Source organism: Pseudopipra pipra, chromosome 3 (assembly GCF_036250125.1).
Source record: "Pseudopipra pipra isolate bDixPip1 chromosome 3, bDixPip1.hap1, whole genome shotgun sequence".
Classification (NCBI taxonomy): domain Eukaryota; kingdom Metazoa; phylum Chordata; class Aves; order Passeriformes; family Pipridae; genus Pseudopipra; species Pseudopipra pipra.
The window spans coordinates 111,165,560-111,179,199 of NC_087551.1; the positions used below are offsets into that span (position 1 = coordinate 111,165,560).

At 40.2% G+C, this 13,640-nt stretch overlaps 1 protein-coding gene across 3 annotated transcripts in view; it reads left to right on the plus strand.

The window, feature by feature from the left end:
• The window catches only part of CLIC5 (chloride intracellular channel 5), an 82,610-nt gene extending 70,354 nt beyond the window's left edge, over window positions 1-12,256 (plus strand). For all 3 annotated transcript variants that reach the window (XM_064650740.1, XM_064650741.1, XM_064650742.1), the window contains 2 exons: window positions 718-899; window positions 3,107-12,256. In XM_064650740.1, coding sequence (XP_064506810.1) covers window positions 718-899; window positions 3,107-3,274 — 350 coding nt within the window. In that variant the 3' untranslated portion in view covers window positions 3,275-12,256. The remainder of the gene's footprint in view (window positions 1-717; window positions 900-3,106) is intronic.
• Window positions 12,257-13,640: the final 1,384 nt, after the last annotated feature.

Consider the following 13,640-nt stretch of genomic DNA (forward strand, 5'->3'; position numbering starts at 1 on the left):
TGTTGAGCCAGCAGCAGTGTGGGACATGGTCTTTAGTAACTGTTCTGAAGTCTCCTCTCCATTGTGACAGCCTATTTGAGACATCTCAAAAAGACTATTTGCAGCTAAGGTTGAACCTGAGGTAAATGTGAATCTTAACTGTGGCTGAGTATCTCAGTTGTAGTATATCCTTCACCTCCATAGAGCTCTGTTTAGCATCTTTGGAATTACTGCTATTGCCTTTAATTACTCTGGAAGGGGGTTGGAAGAAGTAAAACTAAGATTTCTTAGAGCTGAAATAATGCTAGAAAATTCAGCTTCACTGCAGTCATATGTGGCTGCTTAGTTAAATAAAGTAGCAGAGTACAGGACTGCAGTTTACTGTGTGATGGCCTCTACAGGCCAGAATAGGTTGTAGGTGTTTTATTAGTGTATCATAAGCTGTTCTTTCCTTCTGGCATCTCTTTCCCTGTTTTTTTGTTGTTTGTCTAGGCAGGAGAAAACATGGCACAACAGGTTCCTGTGTCCCTTTTTCCCATTGCAGGATGAGCTTTACCCTCAGGCAGACCTTGCTGGGCTATTTTGTCATAAGGTTGTGTAGACTTCGGAGTACAAATTAACAACAAAGAGATGGTTCTTGGCTTTTTTTTCTAGATACTACCATAGCCATTGACAATGAGTGTTTATAAACAGTTCTTACTCTGCCCTAATCACTTATTCTTTGCTTTTTTGGGAAAGCTCTTGAAAGAGGCTTGGTGAAGGCTCTGAAGAAGCTCGATGACTACCTGAGAACCCCTCTGCCAGAGGAGATCGATGCAAACAGCACTGAAGAGGAGAAAGTGTCCAAACGCAAGTTTCTGGATGGAGATGACCTGACTCTTGCTGACTGCAACCTTCTGCCCAAACTCCATGTTGTCAAGGTGAAAGATGTCATGCAATGGTCAAAGAAGCCTTGTCTGACAGTGATGTGCCCTACTCTGGCAGCTGAGTGCTAAAGCCAACTCGTATTTCGGCAGAGAGATCTGAAGTCCTAGAAGAGCAGTTTGAAACACACTTTTATTCCTCAGTGTTTCCTATAATTTAACTAAGGGAGCTTTGTACGTAGTACATGGGAAAACTGTCCCATCACTGATTAGTGGCAAAGACAATATTAAGTTCTATCTCATCTCTTTATTTTTACCCTGCTGCAAGTAACAGCAGTCTTTCATATTAATTAGTTCCTAGTGTTCTTAAGAGACTTGTCAAAACCTTAGGCAGGTCCCACCCATTTGTAACTTAAGAGCAGCAGTCCATCTTTTTGGGGAATATTTATTCCATCTGGTGTTTCATACAGAGAAGTTAACAAATCAAAGTCACCGCAGAGGTCCAGGATTTAAGATGTACTATGGTCGCTGGTATAGTGCAAATGGTGTACATCATCTTGACTTCTAAATGTTGCATTTATTTAATTTATCAGATGACATGTTGCTTTAGAATAACGCAAATACCTGGCAGACCCTGGCAAGCAAGTGAGCTAGGAATTAAAGCCAAGTCATGCATCTAATTTGGCTCCATGAGCCAAAACATAAACTGAGCCTGGGAGCTGACTGCACACATGCAGAAAGAAAAATAAATAAATTTAAAAAGTGCATAAGTCACCAGGTGAGAAATGTGATAATATCCTCACAGGTTTAGCACTTTCTTTGGCTTGTCTTCATTGATGACATTGGAGTCAGACAATGCAAAATGAATGTATGGCCCCTTACTGGTTCTTGTCTCCTTGGGATGAAATGAAAGATGTCAAAGGAGAATGAAAATTTTTCTCAGACAAGCATTGCCATAGGATATTGCCTGAAAAACATTTTGTAGATAGAAGAAAAGGGTAAATTATTTTTTCATTTGATGGAAGATGTGTGCTGGAAATTTTGAAAATCCTAAGTTTCTCAGCAGGTTTTATCTTCCCCATATGTGTGTAAAGCATCACTGAAGGCAAGAATGCTTAATTAAATGCAGTTTAGGACAGGATTTTGACTTGCATATACCAAGTGAATCCTGGTAATAAAAACAAATCACAGTAATTTCTGAGAACATGACTGTCCTAAGAAATTTGAGATGGAAAACAGCTCTACCATGTGCTTTAAAAATGAACGGGAACTCTGTGGCACATATGTATGTAATTTATGCCCAGGAACAATTTTATACTGTCAGAAAAACTAGAGAAGCACTCATTAAATTAGCTAATCCCTCCCTTCCTATCAACTAGTTCACTCTGTCACCACAGGCTTATTCTATATAAGGGAAACTGAAATATCCCAATCCAGCAAGGTACTTAACCAACAAGCTATAAGCACAGATTAATCCCATTGACTTCAATGGGACCATACAGGTGCTTAAAATTAAGTATGCACTTAACTATTTTCCTGAATAAGAGTCTAAGTGTTTTTAGAAATCCAAAATTTCCCTTGATAGACAATTTCCTAGTCTAACAAGTCTTGACATAACCATTTTCTCACCAGTTTATCCCAGTGCTCCTGTTTCTAATATCTGCTAAATCATGTTGGTTTCTTAATCATGCTACCCATACCACCCTGAATTTTTCCTTTTCATGAACCAGAATAGAGCTTTCCAACAGCTGTAGGTGGTTACATCCTCTGACACCATTGTGCAGGCAAAATATATTAAATATATTAAAATTAAAATATAGTATATGTATAAAATAATTTAAAACAGAAATATTAATATGAAAAAATTATAATTTTTACTAATGCTTTTCTCTTAAATCTGTCTTTCTTTTTATGATTCAGCTCTTTCTTATGTGGCATCTCAGCTTTAAGTAATATACTAAAAACTGGTAAAAAAATCCCTCAAAACTCAATATGGTAAAATAATGGATTTCAGGTACCATAAAAGTAGTAATTTGTTGGCAGCAGCCCGGTCACCGACTTAGAATGTCCTTAGCCCAGGTAGCATCTTTGCAAGATAGGGGACGACCAACAATCCTTTTTCAGGCTTTTCTAAGTCACCAAGCATTTCTCTAATTTGCAGTTAATTCTATGACAGGAAAGAGTAAGAAGCTCTCTAGGGAGGAATCTGGAGAAATATATCACGAGCAAGATGGTTTATTCTCCCTTTTGTCTTTTTGTTCTAGATTGTTGCAAAGAAATACCGCAACTTTGAGTTCCCGACGGAGATGACGGGGCTGTGGCGGTACCTGAAGAACGCCTATGCCAGGGACGAGTTCACCAACACCTGTGCAGCAGACAAGGAAATCGAGCAAGCCTATGCAGATGTGGCCAAGCGGCTCAGCAAGTCCTAACTGACCTCAGTGGTGGCTCAGTATCCCCTTTCACAGACTCTTCTCCTTGTTGCCTTAAGATATACTTTATTGTTATGCTGTCTGGTTGGCATCCCTATGACTTCACCTGTTCCAAGTGTATTGGTCAGGGATAAATCTGCTTCTCCCTGGAGAAAAGGCAGCTCTGGTGGGGTGGGTGGAGACCCTTTAAAGTCTAACCTAAGATCTGGCTCGACTAGTATTATTTGCAATCAGTATTGGAAATGAGTCTTTACAACTTTCTTGTTTCATGTGGGGCGTATATCACCACCTGTAGTCTTTACAGTTTTAAAAATAAGATATTAGCTGAATATTCAGATAAGAGAGTTAGGAACACATAGAACTGGTTCTTCTGTAGGTTATTTCAAGGACACTTTTCCCCCCAGTGCTAATGAAATCCTGAGGCATGAACAAAATACAAGAGAGAGGGGGGGAAAAATAGGAGTGACCCTAAAGCAGAAATACTCTTAGCAGTTATATTTAAATAAACTCTCTGAATGCAGGTTCTGTTTTAGCAGGCCCAAGAGTTTATAGGGTATTTATTTTTAACTTGGTGGAAGAGGGGGAAGCCAGAGCAAATATGTCAGACTTGCAGATGCTACTCTGCATAAAATTTGCACGCTGTTGTTGGATCCAAATGTTTAAAGCAAAAGAGAGTGAATGAACAACTGAGCAGGCAGCCCTTGGAAGAGCAGGGCTCATGCCAAAATGCCCAGTGGATCAGCTGGTTGGTAAAGACAGACAGACACAGCTATAATGGGGGCAGCAGATTGACTCCAGCACCCACAGAGGGAATTGGCACAGCTAACCAAACCATGTAGGATATTGTCATCTTGACTGTATGGCTGCCAGTTCCTTTATAATTGCTATCTTGGGAAACTTGGATCAGCAGTAGAAAGCTGTCGCTGCACACGAATTCCAGGCAGGGGGAAGCGCTTTCTTCGCCTTGGGCTCCAGATGGGTCACTTTCAAGTGCTCATCATCTCACCCCAGGAGAAGTTTGCTCTGAGAGCCTCAAAGAGGGCAGGCTGAAACAGTAAGAGGCACGTTTCCAGCCAGAAATTCAGCAAGTATGCCAGCAGAAATCCATGCAACATGCCTCAGTCCCGTTCATCTAGGGTTTACCGATCCAGGTTCCGTGATTCTGAATTAGGAATTTTTTTCTAACAGTAATTATTTTGTTCTATCTGTAGTTCCTTCCTGGCACATCTGCTTTATACTAGTGATTATTTGCACGTTCCTTTAGCAAATTCAGATTGACAGCTCTTTTACTTGAAACTCATGCGCACCAATACGTATAGCAGTGCACATGGCTCATGATTTTTCAGTTTAGGGGGATTTATTGCTGTTTTAAAAGACAAAACAAAATTGAGCTCTAACCTGATGTGGCTCCCCTTCTGATCAGAGCTGCTAGAGCTGCACAAATTTGAGGGGAACCCTGAGCTGGTGAGCTGTGACCAACAGGAACCTCACAGCAGGCTTGTTTGCAGCCAGAGAGCTGGAGGAGTGGAGACAGCATCAAGTGCCAGCCTCTGCCGTGTGATGCTGATGACAATCTGAAACCATCCTGTTGCTTTGGTGGGATTATTCCACTTTTCACACTAACCCAGCTGGGAGTAGAATGTTACTCATTAACTGTGAAGATAGTTTGTGGTTGACTATTGTTTCTCATGCAATGGTCAATTTGTTCTGAACTTTCAAAACCTTGTAAGAAAAATCCATGAACTCTCAAGTCTTCTCCTAGAACGGGCTGTTTTATCAGTGGCTAGACAGGAGGGCAAAGGCTCGCACTCTTTAAAATATTGCTGAGAAATCAGCTGGCTCAGAGAACACTAATAGCAGCCAGAAAAATCTAATGAGATTAGAAGTGTCTGCACAAGCACATGTGGCTTGTTAAAAACATTTCTTCATGAGGTTGGAATTATTATTTGTGATATTATTTTCTTTTTTTTCCCTTTTATTCTGGCATTTATTTATTTATTTATTTATCTTGATTGAGTCGGTCCTTTCTGTCTGTTTTTCTGGTTTTGTTTTCACTCACCGTGCAGGTCAAGATGGCTCGGTCAGTTTAGAAAAGTGTTATTAGCAAAGCTCTGCCAAATTGTTCCTAGTGAAAAGTCTTCTACCTGACCAATGGTCACAGGGACTTTTTTACTTCCAGTATGATTTGAAGCATGTTGATCAACAGAAACTACATTTTTCTCAGATTTGTACTTCAGTCAGTCTCTTTGCTTAATCACAGTTGCAGTGAATCTTTGAATAAAAGATACAGAGGCGGATGCAGATTCTTTCTCTCTGCTTATTATATTTAGCTCCTAAAAGAAGACTGTCCAAACATGCAGCAGATCTCAGGCAGGGTAAGCAAACCAGGGTCTGCCCTGATTTCCATGTCTCAGTCTTCACCAGTGTGCTGAATCCTGTGGTTCTGAAACATTCTTATACGTCTTTCTGTAGTTTTCATAGATAAGGGCCAAATCACAATCAGTTGCTCTTAGTGACCTCAAATTGCATCTGTTTTTGAAAAATTATGTTTAAAATGGTTGGGCTTATACCACAGAGAAAATGAGCTGTAAGTGCAATGAGCACTAAGATGATTTGCATGTTCTTAAAAACTTTTAAAGATTTCATTATAAAATCTAAAAATCCCCAAGCTACCTTCCTTCTAATTAATAACAAAAAAATCTTTAAATATCTTCATTTTCCTAACAGTACCCCCTAAATATCTAGATAAGATGTAACTATGGGTATGAGAAAGAATAAGAGGAAAATGGAGCAATTTTCAGCTCCCATGCCTGTTCTGCCACAATTCAAGTCTCACTCTGCATCCTAATTTGTATTTTACTCATAACTCTATTATAGGCTGATACAAGATTATGGACAGGTTCAGGCATTCCCTGACCTTTGTTTGAGTTTGAAATCCAAGTTCATGTTTTCAGATCTGTAACTTTCGCTCACCTTTGTGCTTTTTGGCTTTTGTAGTCAGAAGCAGGAAATACTGGAAATACTACACAAAAAAGTGTTTTGCTAAGATTTTGAGCTCAGTTCTCAAGACTCAGGACCCATCACCAATGAGAGTTTAAAGGGCTCCAGACTCCTTTAGGCAGGGTGTTTTTTGTGACCTTCTATTGTATTTAGAATTATAAGTAATAAATATTAATCATACAGGATTGTATATCTACATTGGCAAGGCAGCATTTCTGAAAAGAATCTAAGTGACAAGACAGACATTGCAGATTTATAATAACTTTGTTCATAAATTTTTTGCAAGATGTAAAGAAAGACATAGTGCAGAGGGGGAAGAAGCCAACAATGTGGATTTAATCATCTACATTTCAAAAATGCAGACCAAATGTCTGTGAAGATGTCCATTTCATCTAAACATTTCTTAGATATTTATTTCAAAGCTCCCTGCTCAGTCAATCCAACACTCCATTCATATTGGAACTAATATTGATTTTTCTTCTAGTAGTAGTGGTATGGGAGTGCTGGAGGATCCCATAGATTAGTTACTCTTATTCTCTGTTAGACTGTTTGAATTGCCAAGAGGTCATTTTGCTGTACAGGTGGGACTAGAGAGTATCTGTTTCAAGTCTATTTAAATGAGGGCTTCAGAGAAACATTTTTTTTCCAATAGAAATCACACAATGATATTGCTTTATCAGGTCTAGTGTGCAATACAGAGCTACAGGTTACTCCTCTGTTTGCACCAGCTGAAAAGCCACTGCCCAGCAGGGAATGACAGTCTATATCACAAAGAAATTAGACAAAGTTGTTTTTCTTACAATAAAGTTCAGCTGAAATGCATGTAGCATTTTTTTTGAATATTTATTTATTTTGTTTTAACCCCTGGCTACCTTGTTTTAACCCTCCTCTCTTGTCCCTGCTCAAATTCAGCTCCAGTTTAGCCACAACCATTTCCTCAGTGCTAAGTATCAGAGTGCTCAAGGACGGGCACACAGAGAACTGTGTTTTAGTGCAACCCTTCCGTCTGGTGGGATGAAACCCCCTTTCTGCATCGACTGAGTTTGGCTAATTAGCCGAGTTTAAAGTATTGCAAAAATTTAGCCAGTGGAAGTCACACTCCCGTAAAGCCAGAAGCACATGGAAGCATTGGTTTTTTTAAAATGAATTGGTGTTTTAAAGAAAAAATATCCCTAAAGTCTTGTGTCTTACTTCATGTGTATTCTTTCAAGCATCAGGAAGTTTGCATTTGTTTATTACTCTTCTAGATATATTCATTATTCTAGGATTGCTTTTGATATTAAGAAATATTTTTCCAGTAAGATTTTGCCTTTTTGCTGAATCTTTCATCTCTTCATTAATTTTGATGTCTGCAATGACCTGGTAATTCCAGAGGCGGCAGGAAAGCTGTGAGGTTTATACTTGTTGAGATGTTGAAGGAGGTAGTAATTTATTTTTTTTTCTGGAGAAAACAGTATTAAAAGCATTTTTAAAAATGGGTCTTTTCATCTGGGATACTTTATCCAAGAGTGATAGACTGTTTAGTCGGGATTATGAATTTCAGCACAGGCGTGAGCAAGGCACCGTGAAGGTGGCTTTGTCTAGGGATTTCTCTGAGATAGTAGACACGTTCCCTCTGAGTCACAAAACTTCCCATTTCCTTGGTCAGGAGGGATCTGCTGGTTTGGACACTGAACTGTGACTCACTCAGTGCTCAGCATCGAAGAGGGGGCCTGTCCCCTTTTCTCCCCTTCTGGCTGATGTGCAGGGAAAGCAGAGAGCATTGAACTACTTTATTGCAACATTCGGACCCAGGAAAGCCCAGAGACACCATCCAGTGCTGGTTTCCAAAACTTGATCAGTCCATGTTTTAACATGTGGCGTAAAGGCCTGAAGAGCCCTGTAATCCCCCTTCAGGCACTCTCCACACAGGGCTCAGCAGGCTCTCATAGACCACAGCAATCATCTTACAACCCTGTTGCCCCAAATCATTCCCCTTTCAGCATTCATTGGAGAGATGCTAACGCTGAAAATACTCCAGAGGATGGGTTTGAATGTGGTGTGTTTGAGCTGTGCTCATCAGCTAAGCAGCTCTGAATGATGACATTGTCACAGCTCAGCAGGTCACATCTCTGCTGCCAAGGGAACAACCCATCACCCTGTGGAGGACCCGAAGCTACTTCGCCAGTGATAGTGCAACCATGATGAAAGGGCCACCTTTCCTCCAGCCCAGCTTCCTTGCTGGAGTGTGTTAGAGCTCAGCTGGGGCCATGATCCAGCACTAATGAGCATTTCTAGCTTGCAGCATGTGAATAGAGACTACTCATGTGTTTAATGTCAAACATGTGCTTGCCTGCTTGCCTGGAGAGAGGCCTAAAAGTCATGACAGAAAAGCCTATATTAATGAAGGGCATTATTATTCTCTTTCCTTTGAAACCCTGTGGCATAATTCCCAGTGGGGGAATTCCCAATAGGAATTCCCAGCAAAGCCAAAGGCTACATAAGCATGAAGATGTTTCAAGTTGCAAAGATGTCCTTAAGAGAACAGAAAGCACTCAAGGAGAAAAGGAAGCAGCAGCGATATACAGGGCCTTGGTGCAGAAGGACACCAGGTCTGTCCAGGTGGTAACTGGAGCAACACGACTGGTGCTGCCAGGCTCTGTTCTGGTCTCATGGGGAGGTTCAGAGTGGAGCTGGGACCAGGCTGGTAGTGCAGTGCCAAGGCATGTTCCCCTGTATCTCCAACCACACTCCCTATGGTGGTATCCCACAGCATAATGATGCCTCCATTGTGTCTGCCTCACTCTTATTATGAAGTGGCTTGTCTAAAGAAAGGGTGGGGTATTTTTTTTTTTATATACATACATGGAGTAAAAACAATCCAAATATGCTTTAATGGCTCTCAACATGATACTGTCAATTCTCACCACAGAGTGGAATTTGTTGGTGGAAATTAAATTAAATTAAATTAAAACAGAAAAGCTTGGCTATTGCTAATGGGTACTACTGGGAGCCCTAAAAGCAGTTTGCAGTGTAGAACCATAACAGGAGCGAACATCCTTTAATTCCCAGAATCACTTGGGTTTCACAGGGTCATTTTAGCCTATTCTGCTGCACTGCTGAGAAGTTGCTCTTTCCCAGTCTCCCTAGGTCTATAAACTCTGAAGAATTTGGGAAATGGCTACAGGCACCACATCAGTCTTTTTCTTTTTCACTCTTTTTTTTCTCCTTCATTAAATGAACTACTTTAGTTTGGAAGTAAGCAATAAGTAAATAGAACTTGCAAACAGCAGATTTCTCTACTTTTTCTTTAAGAAAGTTTTTAAGAGCTTTCAGAAAATGAGAGGTTATCCTCAGCTTTGGGAATAAACTGTGGTATAAAATATATATGGAAGTGGAATTCTGATTAAATAATTGAAATAGAAAGATCTCAGTTTGTTTTAAGGAGCATGCTTAGGACTAAATGAACAGCATACTCCAGTTATTGCAGTAGGGACTTAAGAATCAGTTCTAATTTCCATTTTTTAAAATATTATTTTTAATTACTTATTTTCCACATAGAAACTGTATATACATATATATTTTTATATATATAAGTATATATTTTCTGTTAATTTTACTGCATTATTTAATGCAATAGTGCTGTGAAGTTTGTTGGGATGGAGGGTGGCATGAAGAGGAAAACTTACACTCTTGAAACAGCGCTATTATTTCTGTGTCTTTGATTTGGTTCCCATTTGGATAAACAAGAACCACACCATTTAGTTGTGTAGAAGTAGGATCTCAACTTCACAGATCCAGAAAGTTTGACAGTCCCTTGGAGGACAGAGTAATTTGCTGTTTAGCAATCTGAGCCTTGTAGTGGGCACAGCACATTTCAGAAGGCGTCCAGGACTGTCCTTGGGTGAAGGAGCGTGTTGCTTGCAAAGCACCCCAGTGAATCCCCCGCAGTTATAAAATGAGATTAAGCCATCATGAGATGTGGACTGGCCAACCCCAAACCAGACACACTCGCCTGCAGCGCAGCCACTAAATTGGTCTGACATCAGGAACCGCAGCGAAGGAGCTTGGCCTCAGCAGTGAGTCAAAGCAGCATCTTTGTCACCAGTCATTTTCTATTTATAATGACACAGATCTATTTTATAATCATGGGGAGGCACAACAGGAGTGTGCTTTGTTCTGCCTAAATCGCATTTCTCGTGCGGGTGCGTTTAAACACAGCCCCTGGCCCTTTGCCGCACACCACACACACCCAGGGCGGGCAGTTCTGGCACAACAATGCACACCCTGTCGTGCTTGAGTGCTCAAAGCCTCCTGTGCTGGAGCAATAAACTCCTACTAAATGGCCTAAAAATGTTCCCTTAAGTGCACTGAGCTGCCAGGCCTCCTCACTTCTCATTTCCAAAGCTGCTCTGTGTCTAAGCCTTGAGTTTCAAACAAACCAGGAGTGCATTGTGTTGTTTAGTGGTGGAAATTACTGGGCATTATTAACTGTAAGAAATTGGGATGAAAAACCCCAAACCCCAACCAGCCCTCTTTCCAAGTGCAAAACTGACAGCTTGTGGTGCAGGGGACTGTATTTTCAGAGGTTGTGAACAAATTCCCAATAGCTGCTCAGAGAATGGATCCTCATCTGTGCAAACCTTGGAGCTACGACGACAATCCCCCTTTGTTGCTTTCTTCTCTTTTTTTTTTTTTTTTTATTGAAGGGTCCTGCTCTGTATTTCCTAGAAAATTTATGATGAAGTGATCAATAGATTTATTTTTGTAATCTGAGTGTTTTCAGTTCTGAAGCCTGAAGATCAAAACCAAGTTGCATAGTGAGATTTAGGGGTGAACAGAAGTGCTTGTTTTTTCCCCACAAACCCGCTCACTTTCAGATCCTGACTCATTTGGGGCATGATCCTCATTACTTTGAGAGGGTCTGAGGTTGAAGGAGAGGAAGGGGAGCCCATTGTACATGCTCCTGTCCTTCCACTGAGAGAGGATAGCAGGAACCGGTCTGGAAGTCCGTAAGAGATGTACGACAAGTTTCCTATCCAGTCTGTGAGCAACCTGTGCAGAGACCTGCATGGCCCCAGCTGACCCACAATTGCTTAAAAACTGCACTGACATTCAAAAGCAAAATTTGAGCTGTTAACAATGGCATGGAGATCAGACAGACACAGTACCTGTTCAGGGCATTATACAGGCAAAAATTGGCTCATTTAAAAAGGCTAACACCCAATTTGATGACTGGATTTTCTCCTCCAAAATGTCATTAATCTCAGAAATGCCTAATCTCTTCAGGGCTACCACCTGAATTATTGGACTAAAAGCAAGATCAGGAACTTGTAAGGAGAAAGCAGGAATTACCTTTAAACTCAGACCTGCTGAGGTTCAAAGAAAAGTAATTTATTTGTAAACAACCATTTTATGGTGGCTGACAGTGAAAAGTAACTGTGTATCCGGGGGTCTCCGTCAGATAAGAAAGAAAGCCAGGATAAATCCCTTTGCAGACTTGTGTTTTTCAGTTGAGGCACATCCTCTCTTAGTGGGCAGTTTTAGATTAGATTCCAACCTTTTGGAGTAGGAACTGTATATTTCTTCTCTGCATGTGCAGCTCCTTACACAACAGGAGCCTGATTAGGGTCTTTGTGTGCTGCTCTAGCCTCATAATCTATAATAATAGGAAAAATATAATTAAAATGTCATTGCAGTTCACCTTTCATATTATGATTGTGCTACTGTACTCTGTCAACTGTGAATAAAATAATGTCCTTTTTGTATAATAGGTAGTATATTTTATTATTGAAGAAAGAGTTTAATTTTTAAACTCAAAAAGTATCTGCTTATTGTTTCATTTTAAGCTTCTAAATAGATTAAGTAAATATTTCTTTTGTATCCTTCAACTGAGTATCTGTTAAATGAAGAAATCCACCTTCCTGTATTGGAGCTGTTTATAATTATATTCCAAGAGTGATTAACACCTGATAATTTGAATAAAAGTGGTTTATTTTCTCATCGGGTTATTCCTGAAATTTTGTTTATTTTGTTTATTGGGGTTTTTTTTTGAACAGGCAACTTTTCCTTGGCTGCAAGAAAAAAATGTGTGGTCACAGCTTGAATACAACTACTCATGATCTAAAAATGGGATATGAGAACTGGTGGGGTTATAATACATGTCTATAAAATAATGGGTGGGGTGAAATGGGGAATGATTAGTCACTATTTCTTATATCACAGGTTATGTGTTCCTAATGAAATAATCAAGCAGCAAGTTTAAAATAATCAGAAAGAAATGTCTTTTTACATAGTGTGTAATTAAACTTTGAAGCCCTTTACCAGAGGATGCTGTGCAGGTCAAAATGAATATGGGGTTCAAATATGGACATACTAACTTCCTTCTATTAATGTTGTTAAACAAGAAACTTTGGAAGCCATTTCCAGGTCAAGAAGTCCCCAAATATCAAGGCTTAGAGAAGGTCCATGAGGAAGTAGATTTCTGTTTGTCTTATTTCTTTCACTGCTTCAGAGGTTAGACACAGCTGAGGGAGGGCTGGATGCCTTGGCTCTAGGATGGCCTTTCTGATGTTACGATACACAAATATGAAGTATTGTAAATAGAATTCCATCACAAAACTTTGAATTTATCTTCCACAGAGCAAACCACTTCCAGAGGGGCATTAGAGACAGAGGCTTGGAATCCCTCTCTTAGCAAATGACAGGGAATCACATTCCAGCTAAAGCAACAGGAGTTCATCATCCAACAGCTGCAGCTGGAGAGGAACAAGTAGGATTTCTCCAAGGTTACATATCGACTTCTCTTCTGGTCACCCAAGATTGTACTCTATGGGCCACATCTCTGTAGTATTGCATCACTCTGGTACCACATCTCTTTGATGTTATGTGTGGTATAAAAATGAGGATCTATTTCAAATTCTCCAAACTCAAGGTGGTGCCAGCCTAATGTTTCTGTTTTAACTAGTTGTTAGACCTGTTAGCTGAAATACCTATTCACTTGTTCAGAACTGTAGAAATCCAGGGCCTTGTCTGACTGCTTTTGGGCCAAGCTCTCAATGTGCAAGCACCCAGGTGCGTCTTCAGAGCAAATGTGTTCTTTTTCCCTTTCTCTCCAATTGTGGCAGGATGAAAGAAAACCAGGGAATCTGAAAAACTTGCCATTGGGCTTATCAAAGAATTAATAAATATCTTTTTTGCCCATTTTGTAGCCAGTCCTGAATGGAAGTTCAGCTTTGCTGTTTGGTCACTCAGCTGTGTAGGTGACCATGGCCAGCATTGTTGTTGGCTGATTGGTGACACTGGTGTGCATTTTCTAATAGAAACTCACACCTTGCACAACTCCATCATGTCCCTGCCTCACCAGAACCACAGGTATGAGACTGTT